Raw genomic sequence first — 23,171 nt, 5'->3', positions numbered from 1 at the left:
ACAGGCTGGACCTAGCTCCTCAAGAGCCTTGAGTTCAGCTTAGCAGGAGAGTGTTGAAGTTAGATCATCTCTCGCTCTCTTGTAGAGGGAATGTACCATTTATGCTTCTTACATAAATTAGATTCTGATTTCAGTAGGAAGCTTTAGCTTCAATTTTACCAATCAGAAAACTCAAGAAACTGGTATTTTGGATTCCAGATCAAATATTTAATCTAGTTACAATTACAGAAGCTAAAGGTACTATGTAGAGACTGCCAAATAGAATTATAGATAATTGGTACTATTTACTGTTTTTGATGGTTGAGACTAAAAATACCAGCTCTCTGCTTAAGTTTTTGCAAATACTACCAGTTTGTGCTTCTATTTATTTCTCTGATTTAATTTTTGGTGACTGTAGCTTCCTCCCTCCCTCCTTTCCTCTCTCCTTCCCTTCCTGCATCAAATGCAATGCCTGTCCCGGACTCTATTTTCCAAAATACTGAGTGTCTGAAGCTTTTATTCCAGTGTGTGTTATATATAAAGCTACTAAAGGGGGTCAGTACCTATATGTTGGCTAGAACTGAAAATATTCATGATTTGCATAATAATTTTTTACTGGGTGACCTAATATCAAAGAAAACTGAACTCCATCATATTAGAGCTTAGAAAATAGTGAACAGAGAGGATGTTGGCCAGGGTTCAGCAGTGCCTGCTGGGGTCAGGGCACCTTGAGCAGCTGCAGGTGTGCATCGTGCCCCTACACAGCCTTGCCCATGCGCATGCTCGGCCTTACCTTCACAGCATACTCTGCGTCAGTAGCTTTATGCACACATCGCTTGCACACGGAGTAGGAGCCCACCCCGATGTCCTCCTTGATCTCATAGCCATCGGTGAAGAGGATGTTGTTCCCGTGTAACTGCTGCAGAGAGAGACCAAGGGGAGAGAGCGCGGTCAGAGCTGTTTCGTGCAAAGGCACAACCCCAACACACAGAACGCGGTGCCAAGGGAGGTTCCAGACTGCACACTGGCGGACACCGAGGCCAGGAGTTACTGGAGTCCTCTGACCAAGGTCACGGAGCTAGTGAGTGATGGTCCCAGATCTAAACCCCAACTTCTCTGGCCTCTCGGGTGCTGACTCTGAATTTTTAGACACCACAGTACACTGTGTCAGCTGACTGGCCACATTTCCCCAAAGATCTGAGAGTGAGAATCCGGAGTGAAAGGACAGAAGCCCTGTAGATTTAGGGCATGTGGGGCTGATGCTTGTGTCAGAGAGGGTATGTGCATGTTAACATCTAATTGGAAATCTGACCCCATGACGTCCCACTCACCACCCGCTTCTGCCCGTGTATACGATCCTCCATCCTACCTATTCCACTGTAGACATAAAGCCACCAAGGACTGTAGACATCAAGTGTCCACTTTACAGATGCTGTGTTTTTCCAAAAGGCCTCAGGGAGAGAAATGCCATGGCCTTACCTTCCCATCCAATTTACCCTGACTCGGTTCTTTAGTAAAATATATATTTCCTTCTTAGAGTTCCCTATATCTGTTATATTTCTCCTTATAAAAATGTCACCTTCTTTGACCTCCCAAAGAGCACATTTCACAACAGAGAAATGGCACCCACAGACCGAACCGCTCTCTTGGGGTACTGGCTCAACCCCACACAGCGAAGATGCCCACATCTGACCCCTGTGTGGCTGCAGCCACAGACCCACCATGGTGACACCCTTCTCAGGACTCTTTTCCCCTCTTTAGGACGAATGTGCAGCAGGGCTAAGAGCCAGGTTCAGATCACATGGCAGACACTCACTAACACCTGGGAGGCTGGGGAAAGTTTGTGATGGAAAGTGCACCCTGCCTCATCAGAGATGGCTCTCAGTCCACATGCGACATCTGTGCCAGCACCTCCTCACCCCCGACCCGCTGGAGGCGAACAGAGTCCAGCACCATGGGATTACCTGCACGATGGGGGGAACCGTGGCTTTGTGCAGATCTTGCTGTGAGGGCTCCTGGACCAGACTTGAGGCCACGAAACTGAATCCTCTAAACAGATGATGAGCGTTGGCGCTGGGGGGAACACCAGGTGAGTCTGTAGGTGACAATGAGAGTTCAGCCTTCCAGGAGGAGCTGAGTGACTGTGTGGTGCAGTAACACTGTGAGTGTGTGGTGTGTGTGTGTTTGTGATAGTGTGTGCTGTATGTGATATGTGTGTGTGATGTGTGTGTGGAGTGTGTGTAGCGTGCGCACGTGTGCACTGTGTGGTGTGTGTGTGCGTGCACACATGGACATGTGTGCATTTGTGTGTGTTGGAGGAGGAGATAAAACAAAGGTTTAGACATGCTGAACCATATGAAACTACACTACTTTGGGTAGTGCCAGTGGTTTGATTTTTAAACGGCAAAATACCTAGAACAAACACTTGAGGATAATCATTGATCATAACCTCCTAAATATTCTAAACCACAACCCTCTGCCCCTATCCACTCCACCCTGAGACAGAAAGCCACCAGGAACCTCAAGGTGGAGTCGTCAGCTCATGGACCAGTAGACATGGAGGCCACGTTCTGAGTTTCTAGGTTCAACAGGAACTGTGTGCAGGGATGGCATCCAGGAGCCTAAGTGACTCTTCCAGCCCCGCCTGTTCCCCAGCCTGCATGGCTCTGTGTGCAGCACATGATGGCGCTCTGCTCTTCAAGGGATATTTGGGGAAAGGTGCTCCTGTCCACAGGGGGCAGGAGTGTGAAGGGAGGAGTTTCCTTAGGTTACAACTTCTCTAAGCTCTGCATGATTTATTCAAAGGCTTGACTGCTGTGATACTGGTCCCATTTCAGGTTTATCATTAAGTAAAACAAAAGGATAAGTCACTGGCAGGGAGAAAGTATCTGCACCAAATATAACAGACAAAGGTCTAAACTCTCTCATGCAAAGAGCTCCCAGAGATCAATGAGAAGAGAGCAAAGTGCCCAGAAGAAAAACGGGGACGGCATGGAGTATTCATTGCTATGATAACTAAGAAAAGGAGTCCACCACCTCTCTAACGAGCAGGTGTATACACATTTAACTGAGATGACACTTTGCCTAACCAATTAGCAAAAATGAAGGCAATCAGTCATATCCAGGTTTGGCAAGAGGGTGGACATTATAATGGCAGGCAGGAGCAGAAGCTCGCATAACCTTTTAGAGGATTGATTTGATAGTATCAAGTCTTCAAAATTATCAAAATTTAAAATTCATGTGACCTTTGAAGTGCAACTCTATATCCAGGAATTTATCCTACAGAATACTTTCAAAAGTGCTTAGAAATAAATGTAAAAAATGTTTGTTTTAGTAATATCTGTAACAGCAAAAATAACTGGAGGCAACCTAACTACTCACCATTAGGAAATCATGGGCATTACCAGTAATGGTGCACCCACGCCAGGATGCTTTGTCACGGGTGTACCCAATGCCAGTAAGACTACCCTAACCAGAATGAGACACACTACGTGAACCAACATGGGAGGAGAGTCCCAATAGTTTGTGAAGTCCAAAAAGAAAAACCATGCTGGAGATCATACATGTTGCAATAAAAATTTTAAAAAAATATATTTTAATATATATTACATTACAATAAAATAATAAACTATAAAACAATATAACATAAATCCTATAATGTATACATCGTAAATATATAAATCAATAACAATATTAAAGTATATAAAATGTATTTAAATTTTTTCTGACAACGTATATATGTAAAGAATACTAAGTACATCTTATATATTCCACCCTGGAGAGGCTCTCTGTGTGGGTCTTTGCTTTTCTACTTTTTACCTGTTTTCTTTGTTTTGATCCTTTAGTTTGATCCTTCTAGTTTTATCCCTTCCTCGTGGAGCAGGTGGGAGGGTGGGCTGCTGCAGAGAATGTGGGTTTTATTCCTTAGTATTGTATTATGGGGAGAAAGGCGATGAAGATGGCTCCTTCCATGCCCAAAAGCTAAACCATGAGCCCTCCCTACAGACGAATGAGCGAGTGCCCACATTGTTCTTCTAGGGGAGCCCTCACCTCCCTGTGCGAGGGGAAGCTCCGTGTGCGTGGGCTCATCTTCAGCACCGTGGACCACGAGACTCAGCCCTGGACCTGTGACCTCACAAGGGGCTTCACAGTCACTAATGTGATGAGAATTGACTGTGCTTGGAAAGAAACTGCCAACATGTGAGACGAGGGAAGCTTAATTAAAAAACAGAAGGCTTGGCTGAATCGTTTTTAGAATCTGGAAATTCTGTGCTGCGAGAGAGCAGAGGCAGTGAACAGTCACAAGTCTGTTGGGCTGCAGCGGCTTGGGATGCTGCAGACGGTGGACTCCAGCTCACGGGCTCGCTTTGTGCTGTGTATTCTTTTCCCTGCACAGAATTCTGGCTTTGAGGTCTGCCTGCTCTTAAAAATCCTCTAAGTTACCATGTGCTTCACTCAGTCTCCACAAACACAATGGGTACATCATCAATCTATCGTCAACCCCTAGAGTGCTCTGGCATCCTCTCTTAGGGTTTTAGGTTGAAGAACTTGAGCCTGTCCTAGGGAATTAGCATGAGCCGTGGGAATGTTAAGGGTTGAGAAGATCAGGAGGCTCATTTTCAGCATCTCAGAGTGTGTTTGTTGGGGGGAGGGTACAGCCCTGATAACTTGAACTGATACACTTTCATTAGTGAGTGGAAAATTTGTGGATCAAATAAGCAATGACTCTTAACTAACACGGAGGCGCGAAGTCATGGCCGCGCCTTCTATTGCTATGGGCCGCCTCTCCCTGCACAGGCCAAGGCTCAGACGGATCTTCACACAAGGTTACATCAGCTAACGCTTGATCGATGTGGGCAGAAGGTGACTAAACGATAGGTGGCATAAATAACATTTAAAATGCTTGATAATCACCTAGGGGATGCTGATTTTTGGCACAATACTTAAAGAACAGAAAAAATATGAGTTGGATAAAAGGAAATTTTAAACTGAGTACAATCAAGCTTTGTTGATCCCATGAGTGTTTTGTGACTTGTACGATGCGTTTGACGGGTTTTAAATCTTAAACCGGCCTCCCTCAGCAGTCAGCATGCTCCAGTGCGCAGCTGCTGTGTAATCAGGGAACATCAACTAGCTTTAGCACTGGCTTAAGTTGAAAACAAAAAAAAGACGGTAAGACTCATACGAGAAATTCCCACTGTGTGTCCAAGTCTAATACACGGATGTGGATTATCTGCCATTTCAGAATCGCGTTGCTACCAATTGCCATTAACCCAGCTCTGTGCTCAGCTCACGTGCTTAGAAAATTCTACCCTCTTATAAATACATAGACAGAGAGAGAATGATTTCTCTGTGTCCTTAGCACTTCAACTACTACCTACCTTAAAGGCAAACTGTATGGTATAATAAATTAACTTTAAAATTGATTGGAGAATTCAAAATAGTAAGGAATAAAAAGCCATTTCTGGAAAGCATTAGAATGCATTGTGTCTAATTATGTTTTCCTTAGGCTAATATTGAAATAAAATTGAATTCTCTCTGTGCACAAAAGGCTTATGAGGTGCTCAAAAATACCTCGCTGGTCACATTGGCCGATGAGGTTGGAGTTTGAACTCTGCGTGGATCATATAAGAAGCAGGCATGTGTGAATAATTTAGAGTTGATTGTATTAGCATTTTCTTACCAGGCAGCACAAGGATGGTCTTTATCTCAGTATTTTAAACACATGGCTCCAAATGCTGGAAACTCGAGATGAAACACTGCACATTTCATTAAGGACGGGGAGGTTTGTGTAAGCACTCATAGGCACTGTTCTTTGTCAGAGATTGCTTTTGTGTTCCTTTCACATTCACAGGAGGAGGAATAAAATGACCTGTTCAGGCGAGCTGTGGGCAGAGCCAGGATGGAATCCCCCAAATCCCGCCCCACCCTTCCAACCTCTGAAGCTAAAAACGTAATCCTATCCTGTGAATTGGGTCAACTTTGTCAACAATAAGGACTGATCCCGACACACATAATTTCTAAGGAAGTTGAGAACTGGATGGAGATCCTGCCATCTCTACTGGAGAGAACAGGCTGGATGTTTCCTCCTCCTCAGCAGCCACATCAAATCTGGCAGCAGCAACTACGCAAAACTTTGATGGCCGTCATCTCTCAAGCTTTGTCTCTGATGACAGTGTTGGTTTTATCTGGGGACTGCAGAAGGACGCAGAAGAAATGAGTGAACAGTCTGTGTCACAGCTCCCTAACTGACAGCGCCCAGAATCAGCTTACTTCCTGTTCTTGGAGCCGATGCTGCCTGCTCCAGGTCCGCGAGAAGTCCCAGGAAAGCCTCCCTATGCTCGCCATCTGACACAGCTCATATCCTCGATATGCTCATTTGTGGTCTGGGAAATGGGCTTTCGCCAACAAGGTGGATTCTCTGTTCCAACTTCATCCACCTGATATTTTGTATTTGACCATCTATTTGTTTCACAATTATCTTTAAAAATCATAGAAAATTTCAGATTCAAAAGTAGTGAGAAAAGACCCCCTGTATATACATCACATAGCCCAATAACTCCCAATTGGCTGAACCTGTCCCACCTACATCTCCAGAAGGGGCTTGTTAATTTTGTTTTACATAACCACCATACCATTACTGTTATAGACTGAATTGTGTCCCCCTAAATTCACACGTTGAAGTCTTAACCCCCATTGTGACTGTATTTGGAAATGGGGCCTTTAGGGTCATAATTAAGGTTAAATGAGGTCATAAGGGTGGGGCCCTGATCCGATAGGACTGGTGTCTTGTTTATTTATTTTGTTTGTTTGTTTGTCTTTTGTTTTTTTGTGTGAGGAAGATCAGCCCTAAGCTAACATCCGACGCCAATCCTCCTCTTTTTTGCTGAGGAAGACTGGCTCTGGGCTAACATCCGTGCCCATCTTCCTCTGCTTTATATGGGAGGCCGCCACAGCATGGCTTGACAAGCGGTGCATCGGTGCTCACCTGGGATCCGAACCTGTGAACCCTGGGTTGCCAAAGAGGAGAGCATGCACTTAACCACTGTGCCACTGGGCCAGCCCTGGACTGGTCCCTTATAAGAAGAGGAAGAGACACCAGAGCTCACTCTCTCCTTGTGCACAGAGCAAGGTCATGTGAGGACAGAGTGAGAAGGCAGCCGTCTGCAAGCCAGGAAGAGGGTCCTCACCAGAGACCAAACTACATTTCTGTTGTTTAGGCCGCCCAGTCTGTGGTATTTTGTTATGGAGGCCTGAGCAGACTAAGACAATTACCATATCTGAAAAAAGTTAATATTAATTCATTTACTATCACAAAAGGATAACTTTTAAAAGGAGCTGACCAGTTCTGATCGAATTTGGTAGACCTTAAGAGTAATTTTAGACACACCACGACATCTAAATTTACACGTCCATCTGCTATGCTGAGATCCAGTAGTTTTGATAAAACTTTTCAAACAAGCATTCGTTTTTTGCATGAATAAGATCTATACTTTAAAAATCTACAGACATAACTGACAGCTTCCCTCTTTCCATAAAAACTCTCTAATTAAATGAGAGAATTTCAGTGTCTCAAGGTTCTTTTCTTGCACTTGCGTGTCTGTGTCCCTCTGAAAGAGGTGGTCGCTGGATGGTCCACTCAGACCAAGAGGCAGGAAGGGGGCTGTCTACAGAACACCTGGATGACTTCCAAACTGGCTGTCACGTGGGGGATAACCAAGAATTGGCTCTATGACTTAAATCGTTATGACTGAGCAAACAAGAAAATCAGACAGAGCTGACCATGAGTTTCCATGAGAGCGTCCGTGCACACGGGACTCTCTGGTTCCTCGTGTCTGTCCCTCCCTGGCCAGGCAGGAGGACCCATTGGAAAGAACCCTCACTGCGGGCACACACCTGTGGGCGTCCGCGCTGTGAACTCGGGGTCAAAGTGAAAGGTGTCCTCTGGCCGGCCCACCGCAGGTTTGAAGGGCGGCTTGATCTCCTTCCGGTATAGCTTCTGCAAGGAAAGCAAGACAGGGCGCTGAGGAGCCGCCGACGCACGCAGAATGCCGAGGAACGGCAGAGACACCTGTATTACACACTGCCTCGCCGTCCCTGCGCCAGCAGCACCGCTCAGTGCCCTGACAGACTTGTGAATACACATAAAATATACTAGTATTGATATATATGATATGTAATTATTTTGTAAAAATATATAAAAGTTATACTTCAAGGTATAAGGGTTTGGAGACATGCTACATATTCTTCATTTTAGGGCAATGGTTTTCAACCTTTTTTTTGGGCAGTACAAGTTTTTTTTCAAGTAAAGCCTGACAGGACATCTAGCCCTCCCCCCAGGCAACCATGGGGGTGGGGGGCCTGCTTCTAGGTGCCTCCTCCCTGCCCTGGTGACCTTGGAGCCAGCACCTTGGACCCTTCAGCTCTGTGGGGACACTGCAGGAACGGCTGCCTAGAAATGCTCCAGGTCCTTTCTCGCCCACACACCCCGGGGACTGCGCTCCGGGGGCCGTGCCACTTCCCCTGGGCACCTGCTCAGGCTGTCACCAGATTCAGGCATCCAGACCCCTCTGTGCAAGTGGGCCGAGTCACGTTCCTTTGCACACTTTTGTGCACTGTAACGGGCCCACTGGAACATTGGCATGTAGTCAGAGAGCCAGCCACATCAGGGACCTCAAACTTATTTCCCTGGTACCACCTCTGAGAGAATGCACAGAGATGCCACCCCCATCTTACAGTGGCCTTCTTGACAATGCCTCCCCAACCTGATGGATGTGGTTTTCAATCTCTTAGGCATGGCAACGACTCATTCTTTCGAGATGACTCACTTCAAGGAACAATACAAAGGCATTTGGAATCAGGCTCAGTAATGAGGTGGAGAGTGCTGCAGATGGTGCAGAAGCCAGTGTGGTCAGAAGGAAGGAAGCTGGGGGAGCCCGAGAGGCTTGTAATGCCAGTCTGCAGAGGTGGGTTCCAGAACAGAGTGGGGTGGGGCATTGTGGGAGAGGCAGGGGCTACAGGATGCCCCTCCAGATGGAGGCTGAGAAGGGTTTTTTTGCCCAGGTGGATTTCAGAACATGGAGGACCTGGGTTTATTTAAATCACCCCAGAAACATAAGTCATAGGCGATGGCCAGCGTGACAAGAGGCTGTCCACCTGGCAGGCTGGCACACCAGCAGCAGAGCTTGGAAACAGGAGGGGGGTCTTGCTGCAACCACTTAGCACGAGTTTTCCCAATCCTGCCTGATCAGAGGGGTCCCCCAGGCGTTGGCCAAAAACACCAATCCCTTTCCTGGCGCTCTGTCTCGGCAGGTCTGGAGCTCTGCTCTGGAGCCAGGGCCCCCAGTGGACGGGTAAGTCTGGGAAACGGACGCAGTCACTTTCACTGAGATCTGCTCTAAAGCTCTCAGTAACACCAAAAAGCAGCTTTTGTCATGCTGGTTTTACAGACAAGGAAAGTGAGGCTAAGACAGGCTAGGTAAGTTGTCCAAGGCCAAGAGTGTCTACGGGGCAGACGGAGGAGGACCTGAGTCTCCCAACTCTTCCAGTTACAACAGCTCTCGGAAGGGAGGGTCCAGCCCAGCAGCAGGAGGGCCCCGGATGTCCCCATCCCCGCCTGGAGCACACCCTTCCAGAAGCCACGGGAGCTGTGGAAACTGCAGGCGTGGCTGTCAGCACAACAGCTATGTCCAGAGATAAGGTGCCAGCAGGCCGCTGCTGATGACCACCGGGCTCCCACTAGCTTTAAGGAGCAGCACGACTGCGTGTGCATCTGTGGGGGCTTAGGGTGTGCACTTAGAAGCCATCAGAAGAGAAAAAATGAGTGAATTCAGCCCTGAATTATTTGGTAATTTCCTGCCCTGGTTGAATAGATTGCACTAGGAATTGAGTTACTCCTTAGCCCTTTCCAGAAATAGAAAGACACTGCTTTCAGTGGTGACGCACTGGTCGGGTGAGAATAAACTTCCCTGACGCATGCACTTGTCAGAGGAAATCTAATGGGCAGAGGCGAGTTCTGCGCCCTGATTAAAATGCTGGGCATTACTGAGACGGATGGCTGCCCTGCGGGGCTCAGACCCTTTCCCCTCGCACCATAAATCTCCTTCTGTGATATTCGCGCTGGATTATTGAATAAATATCTGTCCTGCTCCAGCAAAAATCACCTCCTCTCCTCTGCAGGCCCTGTTCTCTTGCTACCTGGGGGAGGGGCGGGTAGGAGGGAGGGAGGGAGATGGAGAATGAGAGAGGAGAGCGAGCCACTTGTCTGCCACAGGGCCAAGAATCCTACCGTTATTACAAAGGGGAATTAATTTACACAAGAGGTTTCCATTAACCAAAACCACACACACAGAGCTGCTGTCACTTAATCCAAATGAGAGATGTTTTGCATCTGGAAAGCTGAAGCTCATTCATTTCAGCTCCTTTCCTCGCCCCACCTTCACCACCACAGGGACCCTGGGGCGCAGGAGGGAGGGCAGGGCAGTCTCCCACGCTGCCCCTAGCTTCACAGCTGCGGATGAAACAATCCCCTTAGCCCGGTGCTTCTCAGCCAAGGGCGGTTCTGCCCACCGCGGGACATCTGGCAGCACCTGGAGACATCTGGGTTGTCACAGCTGTGTGAATGCTGCTGGTATCCAGTGGGTAGAGGCCAGGGATGCTGCTCGCTTTCCCAACATGCTCAGGACAACCCTGTAGCCTTGCTTCCTCTCTAACCATCAACACTATAACTGAACGTCAGCCTTGTTAAGAAGCACAGCTGGGATGTTGAGGTGACTAGCACTTTCCCGGGACCCCTTCCCCTCCTTGCGGAAACCCACCCAGCTCTGCTTGTTCTCTGCCATCGCCTCTACCCCTCCCTCCCATCAGGAAATCGATGCTTCGAGAATTCAAGCTGCCTAAGAAAGCACAGGTTTCACCTCCCGCCAAGCAGACTCCAGGGGCCTCATTCTTCACACCTTCCTTGAGAGCAGCTTGGCAGTCTAGGCTGGGAGGCTGACTCCTTGCGGGAAGACGCAGCTTCCCACTTTCCAAGTCTTTACCCATAAGGAAAAAGAATTCAACAGAACCAGACTTGCAACCCAGCAATGAGGCTGCTGTGAACTTCCATTGGGTGGACAGCACTGCATCCTTTTAACTGAAGTATTTAGCAATAACTCAGGGAGCGAGAGAGGACAGGGCCCTGGTTCCCCTGTCCCAGGATGCTGCGCCATGTGGCTCGGCTCACACTTGCCCTGCTCTGCCCCCTGCACAGTCCCAATTCCTTCTTCTCCCCTCTGCATGCCTAGCCCCGTGCTGGAAGCCACTTAGTGCACGCCCACTGAGCCAGTCACAGAACCCAGCAATTACGCAAGACATCTGTAGCGTGTAGAAACTCCAGCTATACGTGCTAGCTTGTGCAAGCACATGTCTGCTCTGCCTTGTGCTTTCCAACCCTCCTCTGTAAGCCTGGGCTTCAGCCAAGGAGATGCTAACTGACCAGAAGGGAGAGCGTGTGTGCGTCCACCAAGGGCTTGCAGGAGGGCAGGGGCATTGTCTGTGCAGCAGGAAGCTTCCACGCAGGTCCCTCTGCCCCAGGAACACTGGTCCCTGTGCTGAGCAGGCCCAGAACACCACCGTCTCCGTCCCCCTGAGGTTGCTGGGTTTCATCCTGGTTTCAAGCAGGCAGAAAAGGACCACATAGCTACCTGGGGCATTTGGAGCCTGTCACCCTGCACTTTGGATGGCTCCCTTATGTTTGATGCAGTCTTAAAGGCTGGCCAATTCCTTCCTGTTACTGGATAAACATTTTGGAAAGTGCTAATGTGTGTTATTATTATACGTGCTTTTCTTTCCCTGTATCCAAACCTAGGAGTCAGTTATGAGGTTTTAGGGAAAAAAACAATCTTGCTTCACATTTTGTAATGTAAGCTGCCGCACACAGGGTTAAATCAAGAATGAGATGGTGGTAGCAGCTTGTGTAGGATTCTGAGCTTGACGAGATGCATTATAATTCTGACCCAGATTCCCCTCTCTGAGTCTCTGGAACCATCCATCCCACACTGATGAAAGACAATGGGGTCTCGTGATCAAATTCACTGGGCATCACTTCAAATCATCTCATTTGTCCCAGGATCTGAGGATGACACAAGTTGTAGCGACGCTGGGATGGATTTCACATCCCACAAGTATACGCTAGGAAGCTCTAAGCTGGTGCATTAGGGTTCTATTTATACCTTAAAGACCTTCAGAGGACCAAGGGAAGGATGCAGGGAGTCAAACACAAATGGTGACTGGACAATGGAATAGGAAACTGATCCTAGCTCGGGGTTATGGACCTGACATCTGTTTTCTGCAGGCAGTTTCGGCTCCAGGCATTTCAAAATTAACTCTCTCCAATTAGGCAAAAGGCACAGTGATAGATTATTCCTGAAATAGCAATGCAGAAATAATGCAGAGCAAGATGCAGAGTGATGACAGGATGGAAGGAGTAACAGGAAGAATTTAAATGATTCCAGTGCACCATGGGTGGATGTGAGGTGTCGGTGGTCCACGGAGCAGAACTCTGCCCATGCAGGGTACCACCAGTGTAAGCGATGCCATCAAAAGTATCAGGATTTACAAAACTGCTGAACCCAAGGGTGATTACTGGACATAGTCCTGTTGGGTTCCTCGACAAGGAGCTCTCCTGGTGTATTAACATGAAAACAAAATGACAGAAGTCTTTCTCCCGGGCAGTGGAAGGAACTGCTGCGTGCTGATGCCACACGTGCTCTGAGATACTGACCAGCAGCTGACAGCTCCTGGGAACTAGACCCCTAATACCCACTCTCTGTGCAGTCCTGTGCAAACTCCACCTGTGGGCAGGAGGCCACCAGTAGACCTGGGGTCTTCACTCTGCTTCTCCAGGACACACAGCCAGCTAGGTCAGGGGGCTCTGGCACATGCTGCCAGGTCACTCAGTAACCTTGGGCACTCTTCTCACTGTCCTGTGCCTTGGTTTCCCCCAGGAGTCCTTCCTACCTCACAGCATAACAATTGATGATATGCTTGGAAGGGTTTCGCAATGTAAAAAGAACACCGCCAGCATAAGGTATTAGCATCAACAGAAGTTGCCACAATAATGAGTACTAAATAGTCATAACGAGGGTCTTGGCTTTGGCCAGGAAGCAAGGATGTTGATCAGCAGACATTCCTCCCCGGTGCCTGTGTGTCTAGGCAGGCATTATTCTCACTCGAGGGCTTCCTCAGACGGGCTCCTGTGGCCTGCGGTGATTAACTTTCATGAAGCGTATTTTGGGTTTGTGCTAATTCTGTGTTCTCAGCACTGCTCCAGCCACAGGGGAGAAGCAAACACAGCTTATGTGGGCTGGACTCTTCCATAACCCTCCACAGAGGCTTTCCATCTATAATTAACTTGTAATTTTTCATTCAGCTAGTCAAACTGAGCAAGCTTTCAGGAAGAACGCCTCCTGAGCAGACATTAATTTGCTGGGCTTGTTAAATAGGCAAGTTAGAGGACAGAGCAGGACAAACGGGGGCAGCGACGCTCACTTCTGTTGTCAGTGGACTTCTGCTCCAGCAGGTCACCCAGAAGACCCCAGGGGAGAAGTATTGGATGGTAGGTGTTTACGCAAAAAAACCCAAAAAACTTCTGCTGGCAGTTTTGGGTCATAGAAGGAAGCAAAAAGTAAAATAAACATCGTTCCACGTTCCAGGTTGGACCCTGAGGCAGGCACAGGAGGAGAGCACGCAGGCAGAGATAGAATGGTCAGAGAAATGGCTTCTCATCGTCATTCTGAGCATCTTGGTGGCAGAGGGAATGGCTCCTGGTTAACAGTTTTTACAAATGCCACTCTGCTGTGACTTTCAGTTATCTAAGCTGCTGAAAATGGGCCTCTCTGGACAAATATATCATTGAGTAACAATACTTGTTACAGACCTTTAAACGTCTCTCACTTTCGGGTCTGCTTTCTAAAGCAACGGTCAGTTGCTTGCCTGGGTGTGTGACTGGGGGCCGAGCTGGGCCGCGATGACATAGTGGCTCCCACGTGGCTGACAGACATGAGGAGAGCGAACAGGCTCAACGGCTGATGCAGGGAGCGGACCGGCTGAGACGGAGGACTGCTCTTTAGTCCCCAGGAAAGGCCGCAGTAGCTAAGTAAGACTGTGGTCCCCAGTAGATCTCTGCTGGGAATCTCTCTCCTCTCCTCCTGGCCCTTCTCCTGTCAATTCCATTCTTTGCGGCATCTCCTCTCTCTCTGACCAGACTCCCACACTGCACACCTCCTCTGTGGCTGGATGGCGACACGATCATGCAGTGTTCAGATGGCTAGCAGCCTGAGGACAACATTAAGGCACAAACACCTTGCTCATCTTGACATGGGCAAGCACCGAGTATTATTTATTAAATAGATGAATTTGCACGGACATGGCATGTGGAGCTCCTTTACCCCTTGCTGGCTGCTTTCATTCAGAGTGCAGGATGAAATGAGATCCTCCCATTCCCCTGTCCCGCCTTGTCATCCTCTGGCAAATGCGGAAATGACAGTAAATATACTTGGCCCTAATGCATCTGAAGGGCCTCTCTCAAAAACCAAGCAAAACAAAATTAAATAAAACTAAATGCTAAAAGCAACAAAAGAAACTCCCCAATCTTAATTTCAGTCTGATTACTTTGAAATAAGGCAGAAATGCCACCTTCTTGGTGCAGAAACCCAGTGACCATGTCTGCCCCTGCAAAGACTCTGCCCCAACTAGAAAGTGCCCTCACAGCCTGGCTCTCACTGGTGGGGAAAGAAGACAGGCTTCTGCTCAGAGCTCACGCAGACCTGGGCTTCCTGGAACGTACGTTAACCCAACCTCGGACAGTGTTCGAGGCCATCATGCTGTTACAAGTCCAGGCATCTCACCAAGTTCTCTTAGTTCCCCCTGCAACATGCCCACGTCTCCAGGGGGTGCCCCTTCTTGGCTGAGATAAGAGTCTGTCTGCAGCACCTGCCAACAGCCCTCCTGAGCCAGGTCCTGGCGTTGAGCAGGGACTTTCCTTTCCTCCCAGCTGCAGCCCTCAGGACTGCCCATCCCAGGCTGTGCACCCCCAGCGCAGCCCCAGGCCCTGTCTGCAGCGTGCCCCCCCCCAGCAATCCTGTTCTCCGTTTTCCCACGTGCCGTCTTTGCTGGAAGGGCTGGTGGGGCCACAGAGAGAGGGAAAGGAGCTGGAATCCCCCCCACCTGACACCGGTGTCCTGAGACCCTCACAAGGCCTGGCCCTTAACACTCGCTCACACACTCACCCACTCATTCATTCATTCACTTAGTTACTCATTCACTCACGCACTCATTCACTGGCTCACTCACATATTCACTCACTCAGTATTCATCAGGTACCCCCTCAGAGCCGGGCCCTGTTTTGGAGGTGTGGGACACACCCCTAAGCCAAACTGACAGATTCCTGACCTCTTGGAGCTTACACGCCAGCAGCAAGAGATAGACAATAATAATCAACATCATAAACCACATTATGTAGCGTGCTGGAAGGGGATAAAGGGCGTGGGAAACAGGGAGGCCTGTGGAGTCAGGGGCGCGGGGCGAGGAGCTGTAGTTCTGGAAGTGGCTGGCAGGACAGGTCTCAGGGAGAAGGTGGACTTGAAGGAGGAGAAGTGAGCCAGTGGGGACCCTGGGGGCGAGGGCTCCAGAAGGACAGACCAGCTCCAGAGCCCGAGGCTGGAGTGTGGGGAGTGGGGGGGCAGGGAGGGGCTTACTCTCCCCAGCTCTTCCGCTTCTCCAGCCCTCCCCGAGCATTCCTCTTCCTCGCCTGGCATTCTCTTTGTGACAAAGCACATACCCGTTTGTTTACTGCCCCTCTCTCCCAACCAGATCTTAAATCCCCGGGCGTAGGACTTCGCCTGTCTCGTCCACTGCTCTGTCCCCATGTGCTGGAAAGTGCCTGGAACGTGGTCAACAAGTAAGGCTGAATCAACGGACAAACGAGGAATAACTGGATGGGCTGTGCCGTTTTACCCTGACTGCCCGTGGGGGGAGGGGACACAACATGGCGGGGCCCCATTATGTCACCGGAGTCACCAGTGTATGTCCTCATAGGAGGCGCTGTCCCCTCAGGAGTCAGCTTCTGAGAGCCCATATGTTGTACTGCGCTAGTGTCCTGGGGGTAACACACAGGCCCACTGTCAATTCAACAGGCTCGTCTGAGGTCTAATTACACAACGCAGCCTCGTTTCCATAGAAAATGATTCCAACTCATACACAGTGGACTAAACGTGATCTTTAGGTGCGTCTCTGTGAGTTGAGGAGGACCTGTGCTCCTTATGAGCCTAAATTTTCAGGAAAGCTAAGTAAAAAGAGATTTCAAAGGGAGGCAGGGGCTTCACTTCTTTGAGATCCTCTGCTCTCCATTTTTTTTGGACACATTCTGATTTCTATCTGGTAATTTTTTTAACCTGGTCGGGAGGTCATGGATATGCTGCAATTTCACATGCTTCTCTCTAATCTTACCTTTGAAAAGAAGTCTAATCTCACAAAAGTTCTGTAATCAGAATATAAAACTAGGTGTTAAAAAATCCCCATACTCTCCCCAAACTTTGAATGGTTTCCTGGGGCTCAGGAGGAAGGAGGAGGAGAGTCCTGTCAGAAGCGAGGTGGAGAAGCTCTGAGAACAGCTGGTTTCGCTGGGCTGGGGCCGCCACCTGTCTCAGCCCCACCTTCCTGAACTCCCAGAGGCACCAGATTCCCCGGGGCCATGAAGAGGGAAGGGCAAATATAGTTAATATCCTCTGTACTATCAAGGGCATTTATTTTTTTTCCCCTCTATATTCTGTTTAAATTCCCCGAGGTTAATTTGTTAGCTCAAGAAAAGAAAATGCCTAATGTAATTATTGTTGTGTTCACCTCAAGGAAACGACTAAAAGAACTGACATCCAAGGAGGTCTGCCTTCCTTCAGAAAGGGAGCCCATCGCCAGCTGTGGAGACGCACTGCGTTGCACAGCCCCATGGTCGCTGATGAACTGAGAGCCAACCGCGCCAACCCTTCCTGACAGAGCTGGCACCGAGGGTTTGTGGGAAGTGAGATTTGAGAACTCCTTGGTGTCCCGCTCCACATGCCGTCAAGTCTGGCGGCTTGGAGAACTGGAGACGAGGCATCACCCCCTCAGGGAAGCTCCAGTTTATCACCTAACCATGCAGAGCAACGTGACTTTGACCAAGCTACTCTGACCAAACTACTCGGCCTCCTGAGCTCTCTTCCAGCCAGGCCTGACTCTTGGACGTCCGAGTTCATCTCTGCATTGTCCAGTCTTAGCAAGAATCCTTGGTCAGTTTAGCCAGAAGTTCCACTGGCGGTATCTGACCACCTAGATAACTGATTGGGTTCCTCATGCCCCCCCACCAGGTGACGTCTGCCCACCTGGCCTGCCTTGAAGAATCCTAGTAGGACAGAACCCCCTCACCCTGATGCTTCCTCTTAGTAACTGTCCATCCACCGACCCCCACCCCACTCCCCGGCTATAAATCCCCAGTTGGCCCTCCTGTGTTCAGAGTTGAGCCCCATCCCTCTCCCCCTGCAAGACCTTGCCACAGTGGTCCCTCCACCATGACAATGGCCCCCTTGAATGAAATCTTCCTTTCATCTTTAACAAGTGTCATGAATACTTTCACAGTCTGGATAATATTTTTTCTTTAACGACTTTGATACCGGCTCAATACAGGGTTGACATAAAGGAAGCCATATTGTAGAGGAGAAGAGACCATATTGTAACTTTGGATGACCTCTGACCAACTCAGGACTTTGTGGCCCCTCCCAGCTGCTATAAGTTGATAACTTTGTTCTTCTGAGTTCCTTAGGAATGTGATGACCCCGGGGCAGAGAGTCTATGCTGATAGCCATCATCAATGAGGCTATCTGTATACTACCCTATACTGAAGGATCAGGGTAGAGGGCGTTGCTCCAGTCTCTGATGCATACCCAGTAAAACAAAAGACTGCCAGGACCAGATGACCAGATGACTAGATGGATGTCCACACCCTGAGACCAGATGGCTCCTCCACTCGGAGACCAGCCCTCTATATAACTGGCCTGTAGTCTTTTTTCTGTAAGATGGTTCTTTGAAACATTAGTTGGCCATCTTCCCCCTTGCTAGCAAGCTGTAATCAACTGCCCTTTCTTTTCCACCATTTTGCCTCTTGACGAGTGGCTTTTGTCTTGCGGCGAGCAGATCATGCCCTTTGCGCGGTAATAACTTCTACAAGAGTGCTAACTGTGTGGGCCTGAACCCGAAAGGAGATTGGAAATGCGATTCGGAATCTGGGGTGCCCAGAGGCCCCAACACTGAAAAGGCCTTTGCAGCCTGGCCTAGCGACCCCAAAGGGCTCCTGCAGCCTCTTGCTGGGTGGAAGGTGATCTCTGCTCTGACCTCAGTGGGGTGGAAGTGGCTGCAGGGCCATCTAAGCCTGTCTCTAAAGGGCAAAGAGTTAAGGGGATTTCAGGCCTGGAGCTGCAGGGAAGGGGTTGTCCCTGGTCTGTGCCTGTGAAACGCCAGCCTGGTCAGAAGATTCCTGAGAGAGCGCCTCCTCCAGGTGACGGGTCCACACTTCGCTCTGGTTTGTACAAGCAGCTGCCATGCCCTCCACCCACCTCCCTGCCATCTGTGCACAGTCGGGGACCACGGCGGGCAACTTACATTCCAGTCGATGGTGACAAAGAAAGGATGGCGCTTGATCTCCTCCACTCCATCAATGCCGGCACCTGGAGAACAGCACAGCAGAGACAAGCATCAGAGCACATCCACCAGGACGTGACCTCTGAGAGCTTCTGACGCAACCGGGGGGCTGAGAGATGTCCCGATGGGTCCTGACGCATTCCTCCTGCGGGAAGGCGCCCCTACTGACCCTGCTCCTGCCCAGTTGCCCCTGCTCCCTAACTCATAGCCCAGAGAGGCCACATTCAGCCCCGTAGGGCCGTGATGGGGGAGGCCTGGGGCAGGGGTGGGGTGAGAGGTAGAAAAGATTAGGGTGGGAGGGGCTAGGAGCGTCCTGCTGCAGGTGTGGGGACGCCTGGGAACCCGGGAGAGGAAGCTGAGGGCCGTCAGGCCCCGGCTGCACTAGCATCAGTCAGGGCCTTCCAGAAGTGCAGGAGAGGGCAGGGGGGAGGCTGCAGCACAGAGCACCTTGTAAGGCTGTTCTGGGGTTTCCAGGGAAGGGAAGAAAGCCAGGAACCAAAGAGGGGGTTCCAGCAGGACAGAAACCTGGAGAAAGACTGCAGCTGACCTGCGTCCCCGCGGTGAACACCTGGGCCTGCCCGTGGGCGGTCGTTTTCATCTGGAGGCTGCTACCAACGTTTCTGCTTTGTCTGTTATTCCTACCGAGCCTCTCTCCTTACTTTGTTGCTCACGTTATATCCTAAGGTCCTAGGGGTTGGGGGGTGCGGAGAGGGGGTGAAGCAGCACAGCACAGATGACTTTTAGGGTCATGAAACTGTTCTGATACCTGTAATGTCATTACACGTTTGCCAAAACCAATGACTGTGCGTCACCGAGCGAGAACCTACCGTGAACTGTGGACCACATGTAGTTAGCAACGATGTGGCAATACCGTTCATCGATTTTAACACAGGCACCGCACTAACGCAAGAGTTAGTATTAGAGGAAACTGTGTGTGCGTGTGTGTGCGCACAAGCATGCACACAGGGTGTAGGGATGTGGGGTGGGGGAGGACGATGAGGGCGTGTAAGGGAACTCGCTGTACATTCTGTTCAATTTTTCTGTAAGCTTAAAACTGCTCCAAAAATAAGTCTATTAACTAAAAGAACAACAAAACCCTAAGGCCTTAAGAACTCTGCATCTTCTCCAGGACAGGAAGGCGGGAGAGGAGCAAGTTCCCCCCCTTGGTGAGTCGGGGAGGAGGCAGGAGCCCAGATCAGCGGGCCCGGACTCGGGAGGGGAGATGGCAGCTGCAGGCCGGGGACTCCAGCCAGCTTCTGTCCCAAGTCTGGGGCAATGGGTTCTACATCTCAAATGCCCACTTGGTGTGAGAGGTGTGGCCTTCCCCTTTCTGCACCCGAGCTCCCAGGCCCAGCCCTGTTCCAGATGGAAGCCTCGTCTGTCTCACGTCTGTCCCCACGGGGCTGAGCTCCCTGCTCCCGTCTCAGTTCTCACCCTGGGAAGGCAGGCAGCTGGGTGGCTGCTGGGTGATGCAGAAGAAATGTGGGAGCAGGAAGATATGGAGGATGGCGAGAGGCCCTGACTGCTGTAGTCATGGTGGCGCCGTCCGCCAGGTCTGGCCTGAGAAGTCTGGATGGGGGACCCTCCCCACAGGACGTGGGGGTCCCAGGAAATAAAGCCTGTTGTGGGCTGGAGGCTTTCACATTGTCATCATCTGACCCTGGTCTTGGCAGTGACAGGGGCAAAAAGGAGGCTCGAGAGCTGCCCTTGGTCAAGGATGTCTCTAGGTGGACGAAGGCCCAGGGCCAGCTTCCACCTCTGCCCGGGAAGCCTAGCCAGGCCCACATCCTTGGCAGGAACACCGCTGGCATCCTCACACCGTTATTACTCCCGTGTGATTCGGGCGGTTATCATACTTTGGCGTAGAAATGAACATATAAAGGAAGGGAGGCAGGTCAAAGATCGGGATTTCTCCTCCATGAGGATGCGGGGAGGCCACTGTGGGGCAGACACTTCACATGTGCTCTCCCCTTTAATGCCACCACGCCTAGGGCCTACAGTTATCATTCCTACTTTAAAGGTGAGCAAACAGGCCGAAGGAGGCTGGGTAACCTGCTCAAGGTCAAACCAGAGTTATGAGTAGACCTGGGATTTGAGGGCAGATCCGTCCCAGTTAGTGACAAGAGATTTTCACATATTGAGGCATATGGGGTAACTATTCGGGTTCAAAACTGATTAGGCTTGAACTAAAAAGCCTGACTTATGGCCTATTAAACTTACATTGTACATCTGCTTAACCATTAAAGAATGCATTCTCTTAAGATAAGAATACATACTCGCCCCCCACGCCCTATTGGTAATGTCCTATTGGTAACTCCCTTTCCTGACATCACGGGGGTCATGTTGACCTGCTAATTTGCAACTAACTACCTCTTTGAAATTTTGATGAAAATGTGTCCTGGGTGTGTTTAATGTATGTTCTTTGTTCTAAAAAGATATGAGTACTGAAAACCATGCTTCTCTGGAACACTTTCTAAGGCCTTCTTGGGTTATAATCCTCACTCTGGCTCAAGTAAACTCACCTTATTTCTCTTATCTATATAACGGTCATTGGTTATTTCGCGTTGACATTAGTCCAAGTGTCCCCTGGGCTGGGACTCCACCTGACCCTCAGATCCAATTTGGATTTTTTTTTTTTAATTTTTATTTATTTACTTTTTCCCCCCAAAGTCCCAGTAGATAGTTGTATGTCATAGCTGCACATCCTTCTAGTTGCTGTAAGTGGGACGCGGCCTCAGCATGGCCGGAGAAGCGGTGCGTCGGTGCGCGCCCGGGATCCGAACCCGGAGCGCAAGCACTTAACCACTAAGCCATGGGGCTGGCCCAATTTGGATCTTTCTTCTGAGGACCTGTGACATTATGACATACTAAGAAATATATATTTTGGTCTTTGTCTCTGGCTCCTTGCCAGAGCTCCTAAAACCCTTGGGATTTCCTAAGGGATAAGAGAGAGAGAAGCATCTTTTGTTATAGTATTTGGTTTTGTCACTGGCTCCAGGAACAGCTCAAGGTTAAAAGAGCATCTTTTGTTATTCATAACAAGCCCCTTTCAACCACCCCTGAATTTATGTGAATTAAGTGACTTTGGGAAAGCTCCTAAGGATGGGGGCTGGTGACCACGGGAACCAACCAGGAGATTAAATGGTTGGAACTTTGAGCCTCACCTCCAACCTCCAGGCAGTGGAAGGGGCTGGAGGCTGTCAATCACCAGTGGCCAATGATTTAATCAACCGGGTTATGTAATGGAACCTCCATGAAAAACCTAAACAACCGCATTCTTTTTTTTTTTTTTTTTGTGAGGAGATCAGGCCTGTGCTTACATCTGCCAATCCTCCTCTTTTTTTGCTGAGGAAGACTGGCCCTAGGCTAACATCCGTGCCCATCTTCCTCCACTTTGTATGGGACGCCGCCACAGCATGGCTTGACAAATAGTGCGTCCGTGCGCGCCCGGGATCCGAACCGGCGAACCCCAGGCCGCCGCAGCGGAGCTCACGCACTTAACCGCTTGCGCCACCGGGCTGGCCCAACAACAGCCTTTTGAGAGTTTCTGGGCTGGAAAACAAGAACACCTCCACATGCTGGGAGGGTGGCACATCCCAAACCCCAAGGGGACAGAAGCACCTGGACCCTTCCGAACCTCACCCTATGCACCTTTTCATCTGGCTGTTCGTCTGCATCCTTTAAAACATCCTTTGTAATAAATTGGTAATAGTAAAGTGAGTTCCTGAGTTCTGTGAGCTGTTCTGGCAAACTCTCAAACGAGAGGACGGGGTCTTGGGAACCCCCGATCCACAGCTCGTCAGTTGGAAGCAGAGGTGACAACCTGGGACTGGAGTCCGGCGCCTGAAGTGGGGGCGTCTTGTGGGACTGAGCCCCTAACCTGTGGGGTCTGAGCTAACTCTGGGTGGCTAAAGCCAGAACTGAGCTGAATCCTAGGACACCAAGCTGGTGTCTGCTGAGAACTGGAGAATTTGTTGGTGTGGAAAACCCACACATCTGGTGTTAGAAGTGCTGGAGGGAGTCGAGAGAAACAGTTTTTATTCTTTGTAGACCTCACGCTGAGGACCCCTGGATTTATGTGTCTGTCCTCCTTGTTCCATAATCCCTGACAGAGCCCCGAGATCTGATCTCAGGCCTTTGCAGCCCCAGCGCCCAAAGACAACTGTTTGACAGCTGCCCCAACAGCTGCTGTAATACGACTCCGAGAACGAATGAGCGGTCTGCCTTCCGATGCCCTCCTCCCTCCACGCCCGTCCTGCGTGCTGGTCTCCTTGATGAAGACCAGAGCTCTGGAGTGAAAAATCCTTCTTGTCACAGGGATTAAAGGAAAAGGAAAAACCATCTCCGATTCGCACCTCTTCCCAGCTCTTTTTTGGTGAACGCTGATGTGCTGCAGAAGCACTGTGGTCAGCAGAGGCGGGAGACCTGAGCACACACTTCAGAGCCAGCACGCACCTGCAGAGGGACGCATTGGCTCTACTTCT

General features: G+C 49.8%; 1 protein-coding gene across 5 annotated transcripts in view; it reads right to left on the bottom strand.

Annotated features, from left to right (window-relative positions):
• RPS6KA2 (ribosomal protein S6 kinase A2) overlaps window positions 1-23,171 on the bottom strand; it is a 370,158-nt gene that overhangs the window by 32,065 nt on the left and 314,922 nt on the right. For all 5 annotated transcript variants that reach the window (XM_087425031.1, XM_087425032.1, XM_087425033.1 and 2 more), the window contains 4 exons: window positions 18,649-18,713; window positions 7,876-7,978; window positions 1,944-2,074; window positions 773-898 (listed from right to left, as the gene is read on the bottom strand). In XM_087425031.1, coding sequence (XP_087281157.1) covers window positions 773-898; window positions 1,944-2,074; window positions 7,876-7,978; window positions 18,649-18,713 — 425 coding nt within the window. The remainder of the gene's footprint in view (window positions 1-772; window positions 899-1,943; window positions 2,075-7,875; window positions 7,979-18,648; window positions 18,714-23,171) is intronic.

The sequence above is a fragment of the Ceratotherium simum genome, chromosome 38, assembly GCF_057802395.1.
Source record: "Ceratotherium simum simum isolate JZ-2026a chromosome 38, ASM5780239v1, whole genome shotgun sequence".
Classification (NCBI taxonomy): domain Eukaryota; kingdom Metazoa; phylum Chordata; class Mammalia; order Perissodactyla; family Rhinocerotidae; genus Ceratotherium; species Ceratotherium simum.
Note: the sequence above shows the minus strand (reverse complement) of the source record. Positions and strands in the feature narration are given on the sequence as shown.